The sequence below is a fragment of the Pongo abelii genome, chromosome 2, assembly GCF_028885655.2.
Source record: "Pongo abelii isolate AG06213 chromosome 2, NHGRI_mPonAbe1-v2.0_pri, whole genome shotgun sequence".
Taxonomy (NCBI): domain Eukaryota; kingdom Metazoa; phylum Chordata; class Mammalia; order Primates; family Hominidae; genus Pongo; species Pongo abelii.
This window is the reverse complement of record NC_085928.1, coordinates 143,064,026-143,084,709: the sequence shown is the minus strand read 5'-3', so window position 1 is coordinate 143,084,709 and position 20,684 is coordinate 143,064,026. Positions and strand designations below refer to the sequence as shown.

The 20,684-nt window shown below is 43.4% G+C and overlaps 1 protein-coding gene across 18 annotated transcripts; it reads right to left on the bottom strand.

Annotated features, from left to right (window-relative positions):
* Positions 1-233: 233 nt before the first annotated feature.
* On the bottom strand, positions 234-20,093 carry CDV3 (CDV3 homolog). 18 transcript variants are annotated; one of them, XM_054552634.2, is made up of 5 exons: positions 19,971-20,093; positions 15,493-15,569; positions 6,483-6,628; positions 3,912-4,071; positions 234-2,635 (listed from the first exon to the last, which is right to left on the bottom strand). In XM_054552634.2, exons 2-5 carry the CDS (start codon positions 15,501-15,503, stop codon positions 2,485-2,487), a joined length of 468 nt encoding a protein of 155 aa, XP_054408609.1. In that variant the 5' UTR covers positions 15,504-15,569; positions 19,971-20,093; the 3' UTR covers positions 234-2,484. The 18 variants fall into 18 exon arrangements, with proteins under 18 accessions (XP_054408609.1, XP_054408611.1, XP_054408615.1 ...); XM_054552636.2 differs by having other exon boundaries at positions 19,955-20,092; XM_054552640.2 differs by having other exon boundaries at positions 234-3,370; positions 19,955-20,090.
* Positions 20,094-20,684: the final 591 nt, after the last annotated feature.

Here is a 20,684-nt window from a genome sequence, read left to right as displayed (position 1 = left end):
AGGAGGCTGAGGCAGGAGAATCTCTTGAACCGGGGAGGTGGAGGTTGCAGTGAGCCAAGATGACACCACTGCACTCCAGCCTGGGCGACAGAGCAAGACTGCCTCAAAAAAACAAAAAAAGTACACCCCTGAGTTTAGAGCATCTTCACCTTCCCACAGCAAGAGAGGTGTGACCTCAACTCACCATTTTCAAAGACAGAATAAGGCTTTAAAATAACCATTACAGTCCAAAATCCATATATTTACTTTTTATTGAATTTGTTAATGTTACAGAATTCTTGCACTGCCAAACCATGCCTGAGAATTCAAACAAATGATACAATGGACAGCCTTATCCACCCATCATACAGTATATTAAAACTTGATTCATGTACATTTTGATATTTTCACAATCTTTTAAAAAGTTATAACAAGAGTTGTAATTTAAATCTGCTGCAGGTCTTCAGATTTCGAGTACAATATGCCTTTACATAACACCTCCACTTACTCATCTGTTCATTCTTCAGTAACATAACCCCCAACAAAATTTTGTTGGGAAAAAATGCAGGGAAAATGCACAGTTCAACGATGGAGATTATTTAAGGTTTTTCGTTCCCAAATAAGTCTTCAGTTTACCAAGAATCCCATTTCTGATTTAATCCTTCAACCTCCCCTTGGCTGGCTCAGCTACTCACCCAAATACATTAGAAGGCAGGCATCCTGCCTGCCACCTCAAATGTCAACATTATTGCCCAGATGTGAGTGGTAGGTCCCATCAGGAGATACTGTAACCCTCCTCAGAGTCCAATTCCTGCATGGACACTTTCGTCAAGACTAAACTCCTATCTGAAAATGCTCCCACATCAAAATAGTTTTACTCACCCACTTGCTTCACTTTTGCCAGTAGCAAGTCTGCAACTCATGCACTTGGCAAAGGGATTTATTAGAGAGAAACCCGGACTCTGCATCAAGTGGTCACATTACCACTTTCAGATATTTCTATTGAACCAGATACAAAACTAGGAAACTGCCAGACCATCTTGTTAGGTGGACACTCTTCTGTAATCCTGGGTAGCTTCCTTAAGTCCCTTTAAATGACCCAAAACTATTAATAGGTATTTTAAGCTATAATTATTAAAAACAGAAGTGCTACATCACCTGTCTTTCGCCCTGACTCTCCAAATGAACATAAAGACACACCAAAAGGTTGATAACAGAGCTAGCTGGGACAATCACTCCATCTATAGAACAGCCAATACCTTGAAAAATTGGGCACAAGTACATGAGGAATTCTTATCAAAGATCATGCACAATCCATGACACTTAAAAGGGTTTTAGCTGAGGTTTTGCTCATGTTGCTCTGAATTTGTAAGGACAGATCAGTGAACCTCTTAGCCCGAGCAGAAAGCATATTCTTCCCACTGCAGTTTACTATACAATTTAGACCTGATTAGATGAGGCATTATAGCAGCACCTGAAGTAGAGCCTCCAGAATCCACTGCCCTTTTCATCAAAGGCTATTTGGTTCCACCCTCAGGATTGGCATACTCACGAGACATTTCACAATCCTAATGCATACTTTAGGTTACTTACTTAACCAAGCAATATGCTCTGTCAAAGAACTTATTTCAAGTCAAAGCAAAAAACGCCTTAATGCAGAACAAAAACAAAACAAAAAAGCACTATCCAAATAAAAAAATTACCAAAAAAAAAACCACCCAAGATTATTGTCTCCCTTACCCCTTCCCCCACTTGGTGGACCCCAGTTTGGTTGAATTTATTTTGTGGTTACCTCGGAATACAATTAAAGTTTAAATTACAAATCACAGCCCTACACAGATGATCTGAATACATCAGTTCTTTTCAGCGGTGTGTTCCAGGAAGTCTAATATAACCACAGCCTACTACAGAGAGTATTCCTTAAGGGTAGGGCACAGGACAGGTTAATTAAGGTCACTTAAATCTTCATCTTTTACAGCAGATCAGAACCCAGATGGCTGACTTTTTATGCAGGATTTCTGATAAGAATCCAGTAGAGCTGGTTGCAAGGTTCACATCGACACTTAATGGTTGTAATCTTCTTATCTAGAAGTTGTGATCCACTGGTTGTAATCTTCTTATCCAGAAGTTGTGATCCACATGAAGTCCACAATGAGTGCAGCAAATCTGAGGTAGTCAACCCTTATGAAGGCTCAGTATCTGAACATAAAAAGATTTTGAAATGACCACTGGCTGCAGGTTTTGGTTTTTTGTATTTGCAGAGTAAATATGAAAGAACACTGTTGAAACTAGTTCACACATTTATATAACAATGAAAATTCCCCTAAATCCAATATGCATAGAGCAGTCGTGACACTTTAACTTCCATAGTGCAATAGGGCCGGTCATGAAATCGAGTGGTCTGCATCGGTGTCTGTAGATCCAGCAGAGATCAGATGATGAATGGCTGTTGGTGGTGGTTAGCTGCAGTCTAGTTACCTCAGAAGGGTTAGCAAAGCCCATTCCTTAATTGTATTGTGAGTGGCTGCTTTTCTGATTTTCAAGCACAGCATATTGGTTGTCTAGCTGAAGTTTAAGGGCCTGGTTTTTTGAAACCTCATCCCTACCTCTATTTTTGTGTCTTACTACTTCAAAGCTCTTCTCCATTTCTTTATCCCTAAGGGAAAAGAAATGTAATCAGTAAATATTTCTTCTTCACTAGGGTTTTTGAAAATATTCGTCCTTGAATTTAAAAAAGCCACCCCTTAGAAGAATCCTGGGGAGGGGTAGGAGTGGAGGCATATATAAAATCCTTATCAAACCATTTTAAGGCTTCAATTCGAACAGAAAACACAGAACGCTGTACTGAAGCTCTAGGGTCCTATCTTCTACTGAATAGTATTAACTGTGACCCTATTTCAGGACAAACTTGAAGAAAACTGTTAAAAGCTGTGTAATGACATTCCTCCTAAGACTTTTACTTTTAGCAAGTAATAGATAATACATCTCCCTCTTTATGCACAAGGGTAACAATTTTCTCATTCAAGTAAATTCTACTCATTAGTCAATGATTTCTCCTCACATCGATTTTGTGGGAGTGGATCTCATTAGATCAGGTAAAGAAACTTGAGTGTGGTGAATCACTGCCCTCCCAAAGGTCCCTTATACATTTTTTAAGACAGAGCAGAGGAGCAAGTCCACGTGGAGGTTTAAATTCAAGCCAGCTGTGCTCTCAAAGTGGTGAAAAGGCTGGGATTTATTCTAAAAGCCACCCCAAAAAACACATTTCCATCTGATGTCATTTACATTTCTTCCCATTTTATTAATTTTAAAAAATTCATGTCCCTAAGTAAGATGTAGATGTGCCATATGTAGTCATTTAATTCCAGGTAGCATTCATTTTAAGTACCTGCTGAAATAAGATTATTTTAATATTAGATTTATAAATGCCAACATCTTCTGTCTATAGTCACATTAACTGGGAATACAATTAAACAGCGCTTTTATATTTCTATATTTTATATTTTAATACTGCAGATACACTATACATCTGTTTATGCATTCTAGTCTTTTCGTGGGCCACAAACGACTGTTAAGGTATAAGATTCCTTCACTCCTTCTAGTTTCCATATTATAAGGAGCAAAAGCCACTTAATTATAAAAGAATTTTAACTACATTAAAACTTCTCATTGCCATAAAACAACACAAACCAGGGCTAAGAGAAACTTTTGCAGACAGAAGACAAAGTGTCTCCAATGCTCTTTGCCCTCCCCCTTTCCTCCCTTCCAGGTATATAAAGTCCCATCCTGATTCTCAGCTGCCTGTCAGCTGAAGCTCAGGCTTTATTAGTTAAGGAGTAGTCTCCCTTGGGTGGGTATGCACAACCCTATATCCCACTCCCTGGCCAAGGAACAGAAGTCCCAAACAAAATGCAATTAATTATAGTACTTACTTCCGGCTTTCTACATGCTTGGCAGTTGACTGCAGGGATGGGAACTGTGTATCACTGTAGATTTCTGGTGGTCCTTGTGGTGTTTTCCTTGTTGTGGTTAACCTGGCCCCAGGAGGCCTATACACACCACTAGTCATCGCCGGTTCTGGGGTTTCTGTAACTAATATTTTATAACAATTTTTAGATAAACTATTTAAATGCTCAGCATTTTAATAAGCTATTCTTGCATTCCCAATCATTTAACAATTATAGAAAAAACAATACCAGGGTCTCTGGGTCAGACCACAGAAGGGAAGTCATTTCAGAAAATGTCTGAAAGTGAGAACAGGCCAGGCGTGGTGGCTCACGCCTGTAATCCCAGCACTTTGGGAGGCCGAGGTGGGTGGATCACCTGGGGTCAGGAGTTCAAGACCAGCTGGGCCAACATGGTGAAACCCTGTCTCTACTAAAAATACAAAACTTAGCTGGGCATGATGGCAGGCACCTGTAATCCCAGCTACTCAGGGGGCTAAGGCAGGAGAATGGCTTGAACCTAGGAGGCAGAGGTTGCAGTGAGCCAATACTGAGCCACCGCACTCCAGCCTGGGCAACAGAAGGAGACTCCGCCTCTCAAAAAAGAAAAAAGTGAAAACATCGTATTTTTCTAGGGTAGTATTCTAACTCCTCCTCCGAGTACAACTTTAGTAATCTACGTAAATGATGAGTTCCACAAGCCAAATTACTGGAAGTAGAAAAGGAATCTGCTGGGCCTGGATGACTGGTCTCATCAGGGACTGCCTCTCAGAATAGGACTTTAGTCCTCAGTTTCCCTACCAGTAAATATGAATTACTTCTTTACCTGATTGGTGGACTGACTAAGATGCCATATGTAAAGAATTTATTTAATGAAATGCCAGTGTGGTTATTTTTTAAGATTCTAGCCAGGGCTGGGTGCGGTGGCTCAAGCCTGTAATCCTAGCACTTTGGGAGGCCAAGGCAGGCAGATCACTTGAGGTCAGGAGTTCAAAACCAGCCTGGCCAACACGGTGAAACCCCGTCTCTACTAAAAATACAAAGATGTAGCAGGACATGGTGGTGCACGCCTGTAATCCCAGCTACTCGGGAGGCTGAGGCAGGAGAATAGCTTGAACCCGGGAGGCGGAGGTTGCAGTGACCCAAGATTGTCCACTGCACTCCAGTCTGGGCAAGAGAGTGAGACTTTGTCTGAAAAAAAAAAAAAAAAGAAAAAGAAAAAAAGATTCCAGCCAGGCACGATGGCTCACACCTGTAATCCCAGCACTTTGGGAGGCCGAGGTGGGCAGATCACTTGAAGTCAGGAGCCAGACTCTGTCTCAAACAAAACAAACAAAACAAAAAGATTCTAAAGATGATTTAAAAACATAAGACTGGGTGTGGTGGCTCACACCTGCAATCCCAGCACTTTGGGAAGCTAAGGTGGGAGGACTGTTTGAACCCAGGAGTTGAAGACTAGCCTGGGCAACATAGTGAGATCTCATCTCTACAATAAAATAAACAGGTGGCGTGCCCCGGTACTCTGCTTGGAAGGCTGGGGTGGGAGGATCACTTGAACCGAAGCAGTTGAGGGGCTGCAATGAGCCATGATTGCACAACTGCTCTCCAGCCTGGGCCAGAGTGAAACCCTGTCTCTAAAAAATATAAAAATAAAAATTTAACATATAGTAGTTATCTGTGATTTCTGCATAGCAAGATTTGGAGTGATATGTTATTCTTTATGACATTCTAAATAAAATAATGAGTATACATTTCTTTAAAGTAGTGCTCTTAAACTTTCATTATTGCCCTAAGGAGACCTTTCAGACATCTGTTTCCTAACTGCCCCCCACTCCATGAAATTTTAATACGGCAGATACACTATACATCTGTTTATGCATTCTAGTCTTTTCGTGGGCCACAAACGACTGTTAAGGTATAAGATTCCTTCACTCCATAAGAAGCAACTTTTACCCCCTTGAGAATGATAAAATCGGCCCTGCTGAGTATTCATGCTTCAAAAAACAGGAAAGTTAAATAGGGAATGAAAAAGACAAAGCACAAGTGAAAGACAAGGGCCCCTTGTCTTTCTGTCCTTACTCAGCTGTCAAAAATATTTTAAATGATAAAAGCTTTAGGAATTTTCTCTCTCATGAAAACTTCTGGAGTTAAACCCAACCCTAGGGTAGTTACTACTAAAAATCCTAAATGAAGCTGACCTTGGATTCTAGTAAATTAAAGTCTTTTCCTTACCTTTTCCTCCATTAGCAAGTAGTTAATATTTAAAGAGAATATTAGAAGAAATGCCCAATTCCAATAAATGAAACTGAAATCGACTAGTCTATATCTATATAAATTTTACAGCAACATATAGGACAAAAGTATGTCTTTTAACTTCCAGATTCCTTTTATTTAGGATTTTAAAGTCTTTAACAAGATATATACACATCCCACTCTACCAGGAATGGAAAGGAGCCTCTCCTCCTCACCCCACCACAATCATGCACTTAGTTGAAAGTGGACCGTATATAAAATCATATATAAATTAGACATCTTTCTGAAACTAAATAGTAAAATTACCAATTACTGGAGCAGGAGGTGCTTGTACTGGAGCTGTTTTATTCCAGGGACCTGAAGATTTTTCCATACCTCCACCACCACCTCCACCTTCTTCCCAGTTATCACCTGGATCTTGTCTCTTTTCATTATCGTCTTCTTCCTTTTCACTGTTGGAAAAGCAAACATGTAAATTCATTAAGGAACCACCAAGAAAATTTTCAGTCCAAATCGTTAGTTTTATCCATGATTATCTGTACAACCCTGAAGAAGTCAATCTCTTTCGAGACTGAATGTCTTACTTATTTAAAAAGTGACGCCGGGTACAGTGGCTCACACCTGTTAATCCCAGGACTTTGGGAGGCCAAGATGGGTGGACCACCTGAGGTCAGGAGTTCAAGACCAGGCTGGGCAACATGGCGAAACCCATCTGTACTAAAAATACAAAAATTAGCTAGGCATGGGGGCACACACCTACAATCCCAGCTACTGGGGAAGCTGAGGCAGGAGAATCCCTTGAACCCAGAAGGCAGAGGCTGCAGTGAGCTGAGGTCGTGCCACCGCACTCCCTCCTGGGCGACAGAGCATGACTGTCTTAAAAAAATAAAAATAAAAAAAAACTGATGTGCCTCTGTGACAATATGCCTGATCATTTATAGCAGCCCCACATAAGAGCAGGACCCCAGTTACCACTTTAAGCAACTAAGGGAGGGAAGAGAGGATGATACAACCTGAATGCAGAGAAGAGGGTGAGCTGAAGGATTAAGAGCACAATTACAAAATTTTCCTTGCACCAAAGTGTACAAACAGGCATTTAAGGTAAGCGTATTTTTAGTGAGCGAATGAAGAGTTTTGAAAGTTGTATAATTTTATTTGCCAATCCTTTCGCACATATAACAAAATACTCTCAGAATTAGAATTCACATTCCAGCAGATGAAAACAAGTCTGTGTCCAGTGTTTACAGAGGATAGAATTAGCCCCTAACATCAGACATGTATTTATCACCTGTTTAAAAAAATATATAAGAGCTCAGTCTTTGGCTTTCCAGATGTTATAAATGGAAAAGATACCCTCAGTGGTAACATACCACCTTAAGCCTGCTTGCAGTATTTTCTCAATGCTAATTAATTTATTCTTGAAGTGACTTGAGTCATAATCTATTTCTCCAAGGCATCTTTATTTCTTTTTGCTGGATTACTTTTTATTATTTTATGTAACTTTACATGTCCTAAATTACCAAGTGTATATATATTTTGTCTCTTGACAAAAGGGATACTGACAACAGGGATATTAAAGCACAATAATGGCTAAATCGAACGTCCTTTTTGCAACTCTTCATCTTGAAGATACACCTGGCAGAAACTACCAACCTTTTCATAAAATTATTTTTCATGACAATCGTGGCTTTTCCTAGGTCTTCAAGCTTCTCAACTCCTTCACCATTCTACCTTTTCCCCACCTTCCTATAAAAAAAAAGGCTGGTTCCCAAAACTCTGTCCCTGGCCTTCCACTTATCACCCTGACTCTCCTAACTGTATAACCTTGGGAACATCACAGCCTCTCTTGGCTTCTGCAAAAGGATATCTAAGGATGCTTTCCTTCCATTTTTATTAAAACAAGACACATGCTGGCTATAAGACAAAGTTCTTGACTAGCTTGACGGTCTCCTTTAAAGATACATAGAAAAAAAATAAGTGGCAAAATGCCATTCAAAAATAATGGCACTGGCCAGGCGTGGTGGCTCACGACTGTAATCCCAGCACTTTGGGAGCCGAGGCAGGCGGATCACCTGAGATCAAGAGTTCGAGACCAGCCTGGCCAACATGGCAAAACCCCATCTCTACTAAAAACACAAAAATCAGCCAGGTGTGGTGACACACGCCTGCTATCTCAGCTACTTGGGAGGCTGAGGCAGGAGAATCAGGTGAACCCGGGAGGCAGAGGTTGTAGTGGGCCAAGATTGTGCCACTGCACTCCAGCCTGGGTGACAGAGCGAGACTCCGTGTCAAAAATAAAAAATAAAAAATAATGGCAGCATTGTATGAATTACCTACCAACCGGAAGTGACTGCAGAATTTAGAGGCTAGAGTGACAATGAGGAAGAGTGGAAAGAAGAACAGATTTCTCGTCTACATTTACAGCAAGATTTTACTTACAACTTTATCTGAGAGGAAAAAGGATAGAGAATATGGCAATTCATCCCTAAGAGGTCTGAGAAAGAAAAAAAATGCAATTTAAAATAAAAATATAGCCAAGCCATCCCTCAGTTTTCCTTTTCGTTAACATGTAAGAGAATTCTATGCAGCCATTTAAAATGTAAACCCTATGCTGACATGGAGGTAGTATTCATGTCATATAAACCAAAATTCACTAAAACAACATCTATATACCTAATATAAATACAAAAACATCTGCAACAATTTTAAAAAGTTTTATAGAATAGCTCTGGGTGCCAGAATGTATGACTTTATCTTCTTCATGCAGCAAGCAATTAGGAGCAGATTCTAAAGTCAGGCTTCCTGGTTCAAATCCAGGCTCTGCCACTTACCAGCCAGGAAACTTTGAATATGGCACTTAATTTCTTTATACCTCAATTTCCTCTTATGTAAAATGGAGCTGACAACCCCATAATAATCAGCACTATTTACTGATTATCCCTAAGGAGAAGAGACTACAGATGATTCTTACATATTTCTTTATGCTTCTACATTTTTCTCAAAAAATTTCTAAAAACGAGCATATTATTTTTATAACCTACATAAAAAAATCATTTTTTATTTTAAAAAGTTTTTTAGGACAGGGTCTTGCTCTGTCACCCAGGCTGGAGTACAGAGGCCCAATCTTAGCTCACTGTAATCTTCAACTCCAGGGCTCAAGAGATACTCCCACCTCAGCCTCCCAAGTAAGCTACAACTAAAGGTGCAGACCACCACAACTGGCTAATTTTGCTTTTTTGCATTTTTTGTAGAGACAGGGTCTTGCCCAGGCTGATCTTAAACTCCTGGCCTCAAGTGAACCTCCTACCTCTGCCTCCCAAAGTGCTGGGATTACAGGAGTGAGCCACCATGCCCAGCCTCACAGAAAGCTAAACTCCTATTTGGTCTGATGGAATAGTGACAGTATCTCAACTGAAAGTTTTTTTTTTTTTTACTGTCTAGTGTCTAACATCTCCTTGCCCTTAGGAAAAAAATAAAAATAAAAAATAACCACAAATTTAAAATACACCTAGTTTACAAACTATTACCAAAAAATAAACATAATCTGTTTAATTAGAGGGACTGTATATCAATAATAAAAGGCACAAGGAGACAACTTAGTATTTTGGATTCTTGGCCAGATGCAGTGGCTCATGCCCGTAATCCCAGCACTTTGGAAGGCCAAGGTGGGAGGATCATTTGAGGCCAAGAGTTCAAAACCAGCCTGAGCAACATAGCAACATAGTGAGACCCTGTCTCTATTTTTTTTTTGAGATGGAGTTTCACTCCTGTTGCCCAGACTGGAGTGCAATGGCCTGATCTTGGCTCACTGCAACCTCTGCCTCCTGGGTTCAAGCAATTCTTCTATCTCAGCCTGCCAAGTAACTGGGATTACAGGCATGCGCCATCATGCCCGGCTAATTTTTTGTATTTAGTAGAGACGGGGTTTCACCGTGTTGGCCAGGCTGGTCTCGAACTCCTTACCTCAAGTAATCCACCCGCCTCAGCCTCCCAGAGTGCTGGGATTACAGGCGTGAGCCACTGTGCCCGGCCAAAAAAAATTTTTTTTAATAAATATTTTGGGTTTTTCCAAATGTGCATCAATAATAGACTGGATAAAGAAAATGTTGCACATATACACCATGGAATACTATGCAGCCATAAAAACGGATGAGCTCATGTCCTTTGCAGGGACATGGATAAAGCTGGAAACCATCATTCTCAGCAAAACATCACAAGGACAGAAAACCAAACACTGCACGTTCTCACTCATAAGTGAGAGCTGAACAATGAGAACAAATGGACACAGGGAGGGGAACATCACACACCAGGGCCTGTTGGGGGGGTTGGGGACTGGGGGAGGGATAGCGTTAGGAGAAATACCTAATGTAAATGACGAATTGATGGGTGCAGCAAACCACTATGGCACATACATACCTGTGTAACAAACCTGCACGTTGTGTACATGTACCTTAGAACTTAAAGTATAATAATAATAAAAATAAATAAGTATTTTAGGTTAAGATTCTGAAATACTAGCTAAACTAAACATGTGGAAATTGTCTAGTCAAGACTCTTCATCAGCCGGGCGCAGTGGCTCACGCCTGTAATCCCAGCATCTTGGGAGGCAGAGGCGGGCAGATCACTGGAGGTCAGGAGTTCGAGACCAGCCTGACCAACATGGTGAAACCCTGTCTCTATTAAAAATACAAAAATTAGCTAGGCGCAGTGGCACATGCCTGTAATCCCAGCTACTTGGGAGGTTGAGGCAGGAGAATTGCTTGAACTTGGGAGGTGAAGGTTGCAGTGAGCGGAGATCGCGCCATTGCACCCCAGCCTGGGTAACAAAAGCAAAAACTCTTATCAAAAAAAAAAAGAACGAACAAACCAAAAAAACTCTTCATCCAACAATTGAAGGAATTAAAGCCCAGAGATGCTTAGAGCCTTGCCTAAATGCCAGTTAGCAGGGTAGAAATGATTTACATATTTTATTACTTTTTCATATTTACATACTTCAGAAAGTATCAACTCTCCAAATGTCAAAGCAGAACAAGAAACATGTTCCAAACGGTTATTTCCATGGGAGACAGGCTGAAATTCAGTGTTTGACCCAAATATAATATATAGCTTCTCATCAGCTAAATTTTATAAACACTACAATACTGCTGTAAATTCATCACAATTCCACATCGACGGTCTTAAATATGTATAAGTCTGTAAGGCACTACTGGGAAGGTGAGGAGAATGACACTACAAAAAGGAGATTTACTGAATATCTACTACAGCAGGCAGCATTCCACCCCACTGTACAAAGTTAAACCTCACAGTAACACTAAGGCAGGCAAGAGACCCACCGTATGTATGTATGAGGAAACTTAAGTACCTTCCCCAGGGCTACAAAGCAGCAGAGCCAAAATAGTGTGGGATTCTAGAGGCTATATTATTTCACATTACCTTTTAATTCACTTTATCCCCTTTATAGCTCTAAGGTAAGATGCAAAAATATTCTCTAAGATTTGAGAAATGCATTTTCTTTAGTAAGGCTGACAGGATCACACATCCTGCAGCAGTATAATTTATAAAGAATAGAACAGCCTTATCTCTTTACCTCAAGAGACATGAGAATTTATACATCCTAACTCCCCTTCCCCAACACTAGGGGGAAGCAGCTAAAACAAAAATCAGACTGGACTGAGCTGCTGGAATACGGGGCATCTCCACAGGTTTGTCCCTATTATACCTAGCATTGCTGCAACAGTAAAATGGGGAGATAAACATGGCCTGATCAGCTATGCCTGGCCTGGAGGATTAAAATGTCTCTGCACCTCATCCAAAAAATCTTTCCTGACTCCTTCATGGATGATGAAATGTCTCTCCTCTGCCCCAGAGCACCTTGCACATCTCTCTGAAATTATCTACTGTTATCTATTACAGCATGACTTATTTCTACAACCAGAGAACCTCAGTGTCTAGCAAAGTAGTCACATAAGTATTTGCTAGAATAAATCCACCTTGGATAATGTAACCAGCTCTACCTAACAGGTTTAAGTCTAGATTTCTCACCAAAGTTTCTAGAAAACCACTGGACTCCAAGAACTCAATTATTTACTGAAACGTGACAAATGCTCAACACTGTATACCTTCAAGAATTAAATCTTTCAAACATTCTCCCAAAAATCCACTTTAAAGATGGAAGTGGCTGGGCCTAGCAGCTCATGCCTGTGATTCCTTTGCTTTGAGATCACTTGCTGCCAGGAGTTTTGAGACTAGCCTAGGTAACACAGACCTCATCTACAGAAAAAAGTAAGATTAGTCAAGGGTGGCAACTCACACCTGTAGTTCCAGCTACTCGGGAGGCTGAGGTGGGAGGATCACTTGAGCCCAGGAGTTCTAGACTACAGTGAGCTATGATCATGCCACTGCATTCTAACCTGGGTGACAAAGTGAGACTGTCTCAAAAAAATGAAAAAATAGAGATGAAAGAGGCCTACAGGGCCTACAAACAACCAAGGATCTAACTCAAATGACAGGCTCCTTTATAACCACCTCAATGGCTTCCCTCTCAAGAATTTGTCTGTAACAGCATGACCTTGAATAAGAGCTGTTAATTCAGACACAAAACTGGGCACATTAAGTACCTTGGTACTTAAATCTTGAGCTGGTTGGTAAATGTGAAATAGCATCTTTAATATATAATATGTTTGCTGCTAATGAAAAATTTCCCCTTTCAAATGTACAGGTAAAGGACTAATATGCTAACTACTATAAGGACCAGGGTCAAGAACTTTAAGATTGTATGTGACATTTGGCTGGGTTCAGAGGCTCATGCCTGTGATCCCAGCACTTTGGAAGGCTGAGGCGGGTGGATCACCTGAGGTCGGGAGTTCGAGACCAGCCTGAACAACATTGAGAAACCCCGTCTCTACTAAAAACACAAAATTAGCCAGGCATGGTGACATAGGCCTGTAATCCCAGCTACTCGGGAGGCTGAGGCAGGAGAATCGCTTGAATCCGGGAGGCTGAGGTTACGGTGAGCTGAGATCGCGCCATTGCATGCCAGCCTGCGCAACAAGAGCAAAACTCTGTCTCAAAAAAAAAAAAAGACTGAATGTGACATCTGCAGCTAACTCTCAGTATACGGAGAAATAGAAAATGATAAAGCACATGTAGCAGAGATTAGTGAATCTGAGTGAAGAGCATATGGGAAGGAGTGTTTCTCAGTGTTGCAGGTTAGTGGAATACCTCTACTAGGATGGCCACTTAGGGCCAATGACTAGAGGCTAAGAAAACAAAAAAAAAACAATATAAAAGCTAGTCTAGGCCGGGCGCCGTGGCTCACGCCTGTAATCCCAGCACTTTGGGAGGCTGAGGCGGGCAGATCATGAGGTCAGGAGTTCAAGACCAGCCTGACCAACATGATGAAACTCTGTCTCTACTAAAAATACAAAAATTAGCCAGGTGTGGTGGCCGGCGCCTGTAATCCCAGCTACTTGGGAGGCTGAGGCAGGAGAATCGCTTGAAACCAGAAGGCGGAGGTTGCAGTGAGCCGAGATTGCGCCACTGCACTCCAGCCTGGGCAACAAGAGCGAAACTTCGTCTCAAAAAAAAAAAAAAGCTAGTCTACTTCAGGTTGAACAGAACTTAAATGCTTATACTAGCTGATACTTACTTATATCCCTGGCAAGGGTGAAGTATGTAAGTTATTTAAGACACTTTTCACTATCTCAAGAGTAACCAAAATAGATCAAGACCAAAATAACCCTGAAGATGAACGGGTAATTTATAGTCAGTAACAGAAAAACACAGGTTCTGTTTAAATAATCTCCACAGTTTAACAAAATCAATTTCTAATCCTCAGTGAACTTGAAACCAAAATTTTATCTTCAGAAAAGTGCTACTTTTGCCAAGTTCAACATGGCCAAACACTATTCTTCCAGTCACTCACGTTTTCAAGAACCTGCAGTCACTTAGGAAAGAAAAGACTTAACAAGAGCCAAACTTTACAACAGAACAGGAGCCACACACACAGGCAGTTCCACAACACCAAATGGTAAGAACCTCACATTCCCTCCTCCCCATTCTTTACAGGTCAAGCCCCAGGAGACAGAAAAGAGGAAGACACATGAAGGAAGCCAACAAGTGGTTAGGAATCAAACTCAAGTCTAATCACTTCTACTCAACACCACTACAAAGAAATCTCAAGAGTGGAGACGCCATCATTCCTGTAAGTTTCCCATTATCAATCTGGGGGTTTCACTTTGGTTAAGCTCACAAAATGATGTTTTCACAGTAGGACGTTAATGCCTAGCTGTGATAGGTGTTCAACAAATGTCAATAATATTAACCCTGCTTTTTGAGTAAGTTATCTAAAGCTATAGATACTAACATCCAGAGAGGTCAAAAGACAGTTTTCAGTTAAGGAAAGTATTTCCTCCACTGTGCCTCGCACTCACTGGCATTGCCTATAAAATGCAAACTTCAAACTGGAGACATTTTATCAAGATCCTTTATTTCTTTAAACCAGGAGCAAAGGATTTTTTAATCTTAAAGCAGAACCGTATCTTCACTTGTTTTTTCCTACTTTATGAACCCTCCAAAATATAGCACTCACTTAACATCAACCTTAAAGTTGACTGCCATAGACTGGACTTGACAAAATGTTAATTTCAAATCTTCTAAACTACCCAATTTTTAAAAATTACTATGTTTTCTTGAACTTTAAAAAATAACATGTTTACACATATAATTCCATTCCTATGAAGTTTTAGAAAAAATTATGGTGTTAGAATAGCGGTTATGTTGAAGGTGAATGCAGTGAGTAGGTGTTAGGAGGGGAACCTTGTCCTGTATTAGTAATAGTTTCTTGACCTGTGTGCTTATTGCACAGGTTGGTTGCACTGTGTGAACACATAAAACCTCTAGCTCTCTGTAAGTATGATATACTTCAATTACAAAAATATATTCACTTGCTTATTGGAGAGGATGTGAAAAACATCCACATTACTTTTGAAACCAAAACTAAGTACAGTCACCGATGTTAAAAGTAAAAATTTTGAAGCGACAAAATCCACTTTAGCTGCCTCAAATGAAAAGGCCTAACCAGAACTGGAAGTAGGCAAGCTCTCACAGGATTTTAGAGTCAGCAGCTAATTTCATGAGCACACGGAAGGGCTGCCTCCGTGGAGTGAGAAAGAGTAGACAGAACCCATTTGAGTCCTAATAAGCATATCTAGAGCACAAGGCTACTATGACGCTGCTTTGGGGCTAAAGGAAAACCTAACTTGTATCCAATATCTGTCCTAAAGGTTATCTAAGCACATCTGTAACCAGACTATACCTTATTTGCATTGCCTGAACCCTGAGGCCGCTGTAATCAACCTCTTTTTGCTCCAATTCTTTCCATTCATCTTCGTCCTGTAAAACAAACGCCATTTGATCAATTAAAGCTATTTGTAGACATATAACTAAGCAAATAACATACTACGAAAAGTGGATCAAGTGACTGGAACCTAAACTAAGCATGTACTTGTCTGCTGGTCAAAGCCCTTGCTTCGTTCTGGGGCAAACTAGGCTAAATGGAAGACAAACATGCTCGTAGGCTAACACTATACTTCAGCTGGGTTCCTGCATGAGAGCTGTTACTTTAAGCAACTAAGAAAAGCCAAAGGAAGAAGTCAATACGAATTTCACAACTACATTTCTACTTCAACCTTGCCACCGAGAGTTTTCTTTTTCTTTCACGGGCTTAGAGTCTAAGTCATCACAAAAGAGCTGCTACAAATGCGGCTGCTGAAAGCGAAAATTCAGCTCAAACTACTGGGCTGAGGTCAGCACACGGAATTACTCAGCCTAGACGTCACCCGATAAACGCTGCTCTGTGCTGGGCACTGCGGCCCCAGACCTAGTGCCCCCGGAGGGTGGCGCCGCCCGGGCCTTGGCTAACGCCGAGCGACGCGGGGTGGGAAAGGCGGCTCCACCGCGGGTGTCGGAAGGGGTCCCGGCCCTGGCGAGCCCGGCCCGAGGTGGAGAGCCTGCGTCACGTGGCGGCCCCTCCCGGACGCTTCCCCGGCTGGCGGGGGCGGGCACATGGGGCGCCGGCGCGCGGCCCGGGCCCCGAGTGCCGGCCTCCCGGCCCCTCACCTTCGTCACAGCCTTGGTGGCGGCCCCTGGGCCCGCAGCCCCCGCGCTGGCGGTCCCGCCGTCGCCCGGCCGGGTCCCCGCGCCCGCCCCGCCGCCCGCCGCACCCGCGGCTCCACTGCTCCCGCCAGCGCTGCCCGCTGCGCCCGCGGCACTCGCCGCCCGGTTGCTCCGCTCCTTCTTCTTCTTCTTGTCCCTCTTGGCAAAGAAGTTGTCCAGGCTTCGCTCCTCCGTCTCGGCCATGGCCTCGGCCTCCTCGACCCGGATGGGTGGGGCCGGCGGCGGGCGCGGCCCGCGGGGCTCCGAGCTCGGGGTCGAGGCCGGCTCTGCGCTCAAGCTGCCGGGCGCGGCGACGCCTCAGCCCCGCGGGGTCGCCGAGGCGTGCGCGGCGAGACAGGCGGCTCCCCCTGCGTGCTGGCGAGCGGTGGTACGATCCGCCCGGGGGCTCGCGCGCCGCCGCTGTCGCCCAAGGCTGCCGGGGCTGCCGCTGCTGCTGCGGCGGCGGAACAGGATCCCGCTCTCCCCACAACCTGAGAGGAAAAGGCACGCGCGAGCCAGAGGCTCTGGCGAGAGCGCTCGTCTAGCAGCGGCGCGTGCCGGAGGAAGACGCGCGCGCGCAGGCCTGGAGAGGAGGGGAAGGGGGTGGGGAGGGGAGGGAGGGGGAGGAGGGAGGGCGGGCCGCTAGAAGAGAGAGGCAGCGCCTGCGCCTGCGTACTTTGCTCTGCCAGCCGATGTGAGATCGCCAAAGGGCGGGCGGCGGGAGGAGATGGAGGCGGAGCTGGAAAGAGAGCCAATCAGGTGCCAGGACGAAGCTCTTAGGTGACAATCCCCGACCCAGATGGGGCGGAGTCCAAGCGTGGGGGCGGGGAGAGGAGGGCATATGCAAAATAAGTGACGTGCCTGACGACTCCGGTTTCCCGATTGGCCGAGGGTTTAGTCTTGGGGGCGGGCATTTTGAGGGCTGGTTGATGACTTGGCTAAAGAGGTCCAGCAGGAAGGGCAGTGGGTTCCTTTTGAGCGCATGCGCAGGATGCACGTGTGTTTCCTGGCCCAGAACAAACCGTGGCCCCATAGTAGTCGTTTGAACTTTCGCGAAACGGACAGGCACTGCGTTAAGCCAACTGTGTTAAAGATTGTTCCTCTCCTCTGATCGCTTCTGTACTTCCACCCTCTCTGGTGTGGCAACCATTACTTTTCTTCTTTACAGGTTGATTGTGAAAGTGAGAGGAGCAGTGAGCCTGAAGTTTAGGTCCCATTTACTAAAAGATCTTTCATAGGCTGGTTGGTAGGTAGAAAGGGATTTTGTCTGAACTCCACCCTCTGGATTATGTTTACCAAGGTCAAGTTCGATAAATCCTATCGTCAAGTCCCTAATCTGTAAAGTGAGTATACTATTTCTTACAAGATAGGGGGATGGAGGGAAGAGAGTCAACATTATTAGCTGCCCAGCACATTGCTGAACGCCCTGACTTAAGTCTAGATGATGATACAGTTTATCCTTAGCTTCTATCCCTGATAAAAGGAGGGGACTGTCTTATCATAGGGGTGGAGACCAAAATGCTCAGGCGAAAGCCAGGTTTAAATGGGTTTAAAGCCCATTTAAATACCCTTGGGGCCTTGAAAATGAAATGAATTCTATATGCAAAAGGTGGTCTAAAGTAAGCTCTTAAACTTTCTACTTCCTCCTTCTAAAAGCAGAAGAGGGAGCTGTCACAACCATTGAGGAAATGACTCAGACAAATGTTGGTAGCCCTATGGGGTAGATAGAACCCAGCCAGTAAATGGAGTGATTTCTTCGTCTTTTCCTTTACAGTTATCCCATTAAAGTTTCTCTTTTCCTACCCCCTACTTACACTGCTATTAAAGAATTAACTTCTGGCTGGGCGCGGTGGCTCACGCCTGTAGTCCCAGCACTTGGGGAGGCCAAGGCAGGCAGATCACCTGAGGTCAGGAGTTCGAGACCAGCCTGACCAAAATAATGAAACCCCGTCTCTACTAAGAACACGAAAATTAGCCGGGCATAGTGGCTAACGCCTGTAATCCCAGCTACAGGCTGAGGCTGGAGAATTGCTTGAACCCGGGGATGCGGAGGTTGCAGTGAGTCAAGATCGCACCATTGCAATCCAGCCTGGGCAACAACAGCGAAACTCCGTCTCAAAAAAAAAAAAAATCTAACTTCTGAATGTCAAATAAATCAAGGACCTAGCCTTGTCCAGCAAGTAGCTTGAGCTTATACATGTACTATTCCCCAAACATAAACAGCTCCCAAGGTGACTTCCTTCTATGACAACATATATCTTCCTGTGATGCAGGCCAGGTTCCGTACTGCCCATCACCATCACCCTCCCTTACCATCGCTAATCAAATTTATTTTCTTTTTTTTCTTTCCTTCTTTCTTCCTCCCCCCTCTTTCTTCCTTCCTCCCTCCCTCTCTTTCATTTATTTATTTACTTACTTACTTATTTTTTGAGACAGAGTCTTGCTCTTGTCACCAGGCTGGAGTGCAATGGCATGTCAGCTCACTGCAACCTCTGCCTCCCAGGATCAAGTGATTCTCCTGCCTTAGCCTCCCGAGTAGCTGGGATTACAGGCACCCGCCACCACGCCCAGCTAATTTTTGTATTTTTAGTAGAGACGGGGTTTCACCATGTTGGCCAGGCTGGTCTCGAACTCCTGACCCTTGTGATCCACCCACCTCGGCCTCCCAAAGTGCTGGGATTACAGGCGTGAGCCACCATGCCCGGCCCCCTCCCTCTCTTTCTTTCCTCATCTATGAAGCACTTATTTAGCTATATTTAGGGCAAAGTGCTTTATTCAAAAGTGAGTAATTTGTGATTCCTGCATTCAATTCCCTTATAATCTAGAAGAGATCTAGATATAAATGAGTTTCAGTTATTTATATCTTTCTTAAGTCCTTATCAATTCATCATTGTCTTGAAAGAATTAATGACTTGAGAAAATACACAGAAGGAACAGTTGTTGAGGGCTGACACTGCAGAATTTCCCACTACATTTTTCAGTGTGATTGATGGCATGATCCCAGGACTTGATCATGTGTGAGAAATTCAGGTCAGGCCAGTAGAGAGACCAGTGTCTGTGGTTGTGTCATTGTTTGTAGTAATTCTCTCCTCTGTGAAGCTGGTCCCTTCCTCTTTGAATCACCTGCCCTAAAATTGACAGCATCTGTTCCCATCAGTTGCTCCTTTTAAACCTCCCCTACCACCCTCCTCCAGATTGGTTGCACAGTGCCCTGAATTGTGCTATCATTATCATCATTACCAGGCACCCCCTCATCTTTGAAGCATTCTTCTGCCCTCCCTCTCTCTCTCTCTTTTTTTCTTTTTCTTTTTAAGAGGCGGGGCTCAAGCAATCCTCTGGCTTCAGCCTCCAGAGTACCTGGGACTACAGGCAGGTGCCATCATGTACAGCTGAATTTTTTTTTTTTTTTTTTTTACATTTTTAGAGAAAGGGATCTTGCTATGTTGCCCAGGCTGGTCTGGAACTCCTGGGCTCAATTGATCCTGCTGCCTTGGCCTCCTGAGTAGCTGAGATCACAAGTAGGAGCCGCTGTGCCCGGGTCCTCCAGCTCTCTCTTGACAGAGGTGTCTTCCCCTCTGCCGTCCAATGTGTTTGGACCATCTGCATGCTTAAAGCAAACAGACCTTCACTTGTACTTGCCAGATGGAGAAGTTGAATAGTAATGTGGACTATTCCCAGGTATTTCTGCACATCTTCCAAGGGTCCTAATGCTGTCTGAACATGGCAGTTTCCCTCTGGGTCCTCTGAAGTGGTACAATCCGAAGGACATCATATATCTCCCTCAACAAAGCCTGCTGAGTTCCAATATTCCATGAGCTCAAGAGCTGGCAAAGGGCAGTTGAGCCCAGCCCCATTGTTTCTGGGTTCTTTTCTGCTGAGCTATTTGTTCCATGTTCCATTCTGCTACCTAGGCTGGAAATTCCACTCATGCTCAGCTCAAAGGAATGCAGCTCATGCTGGCCAAAGTGCTCACCAGGAAATGGGTGGCTAGAATTCTTCTTTTCATTTCTGGCTTCCTCTCTAACATCTGTAAGGCCAACTATGCCACTGCCTGAATTGTCCCCTTTTCAACTGGGGAACAACTACTTACAGGTCATCTCTTCTGGGAGTCTCTTCTTATTCTCTACAGGCAGCTTGATTTCCTAAACTTCAGAGGCCCAGAGTCTTTTCGTTTGGTATGATCGTTGATGCCTTCCTGGTATTCGCATGATTGGTTTGTTATTTAACCACTCTCATTCATTCACTCACGTATATAAAACATGTATTTAATGAGCACCTACTATATGCCGGGCCCTATGTTAGGAGTTAAATGAGAGATAAGCCCTGCCTTCACAGACCTTATTGTACACTAAG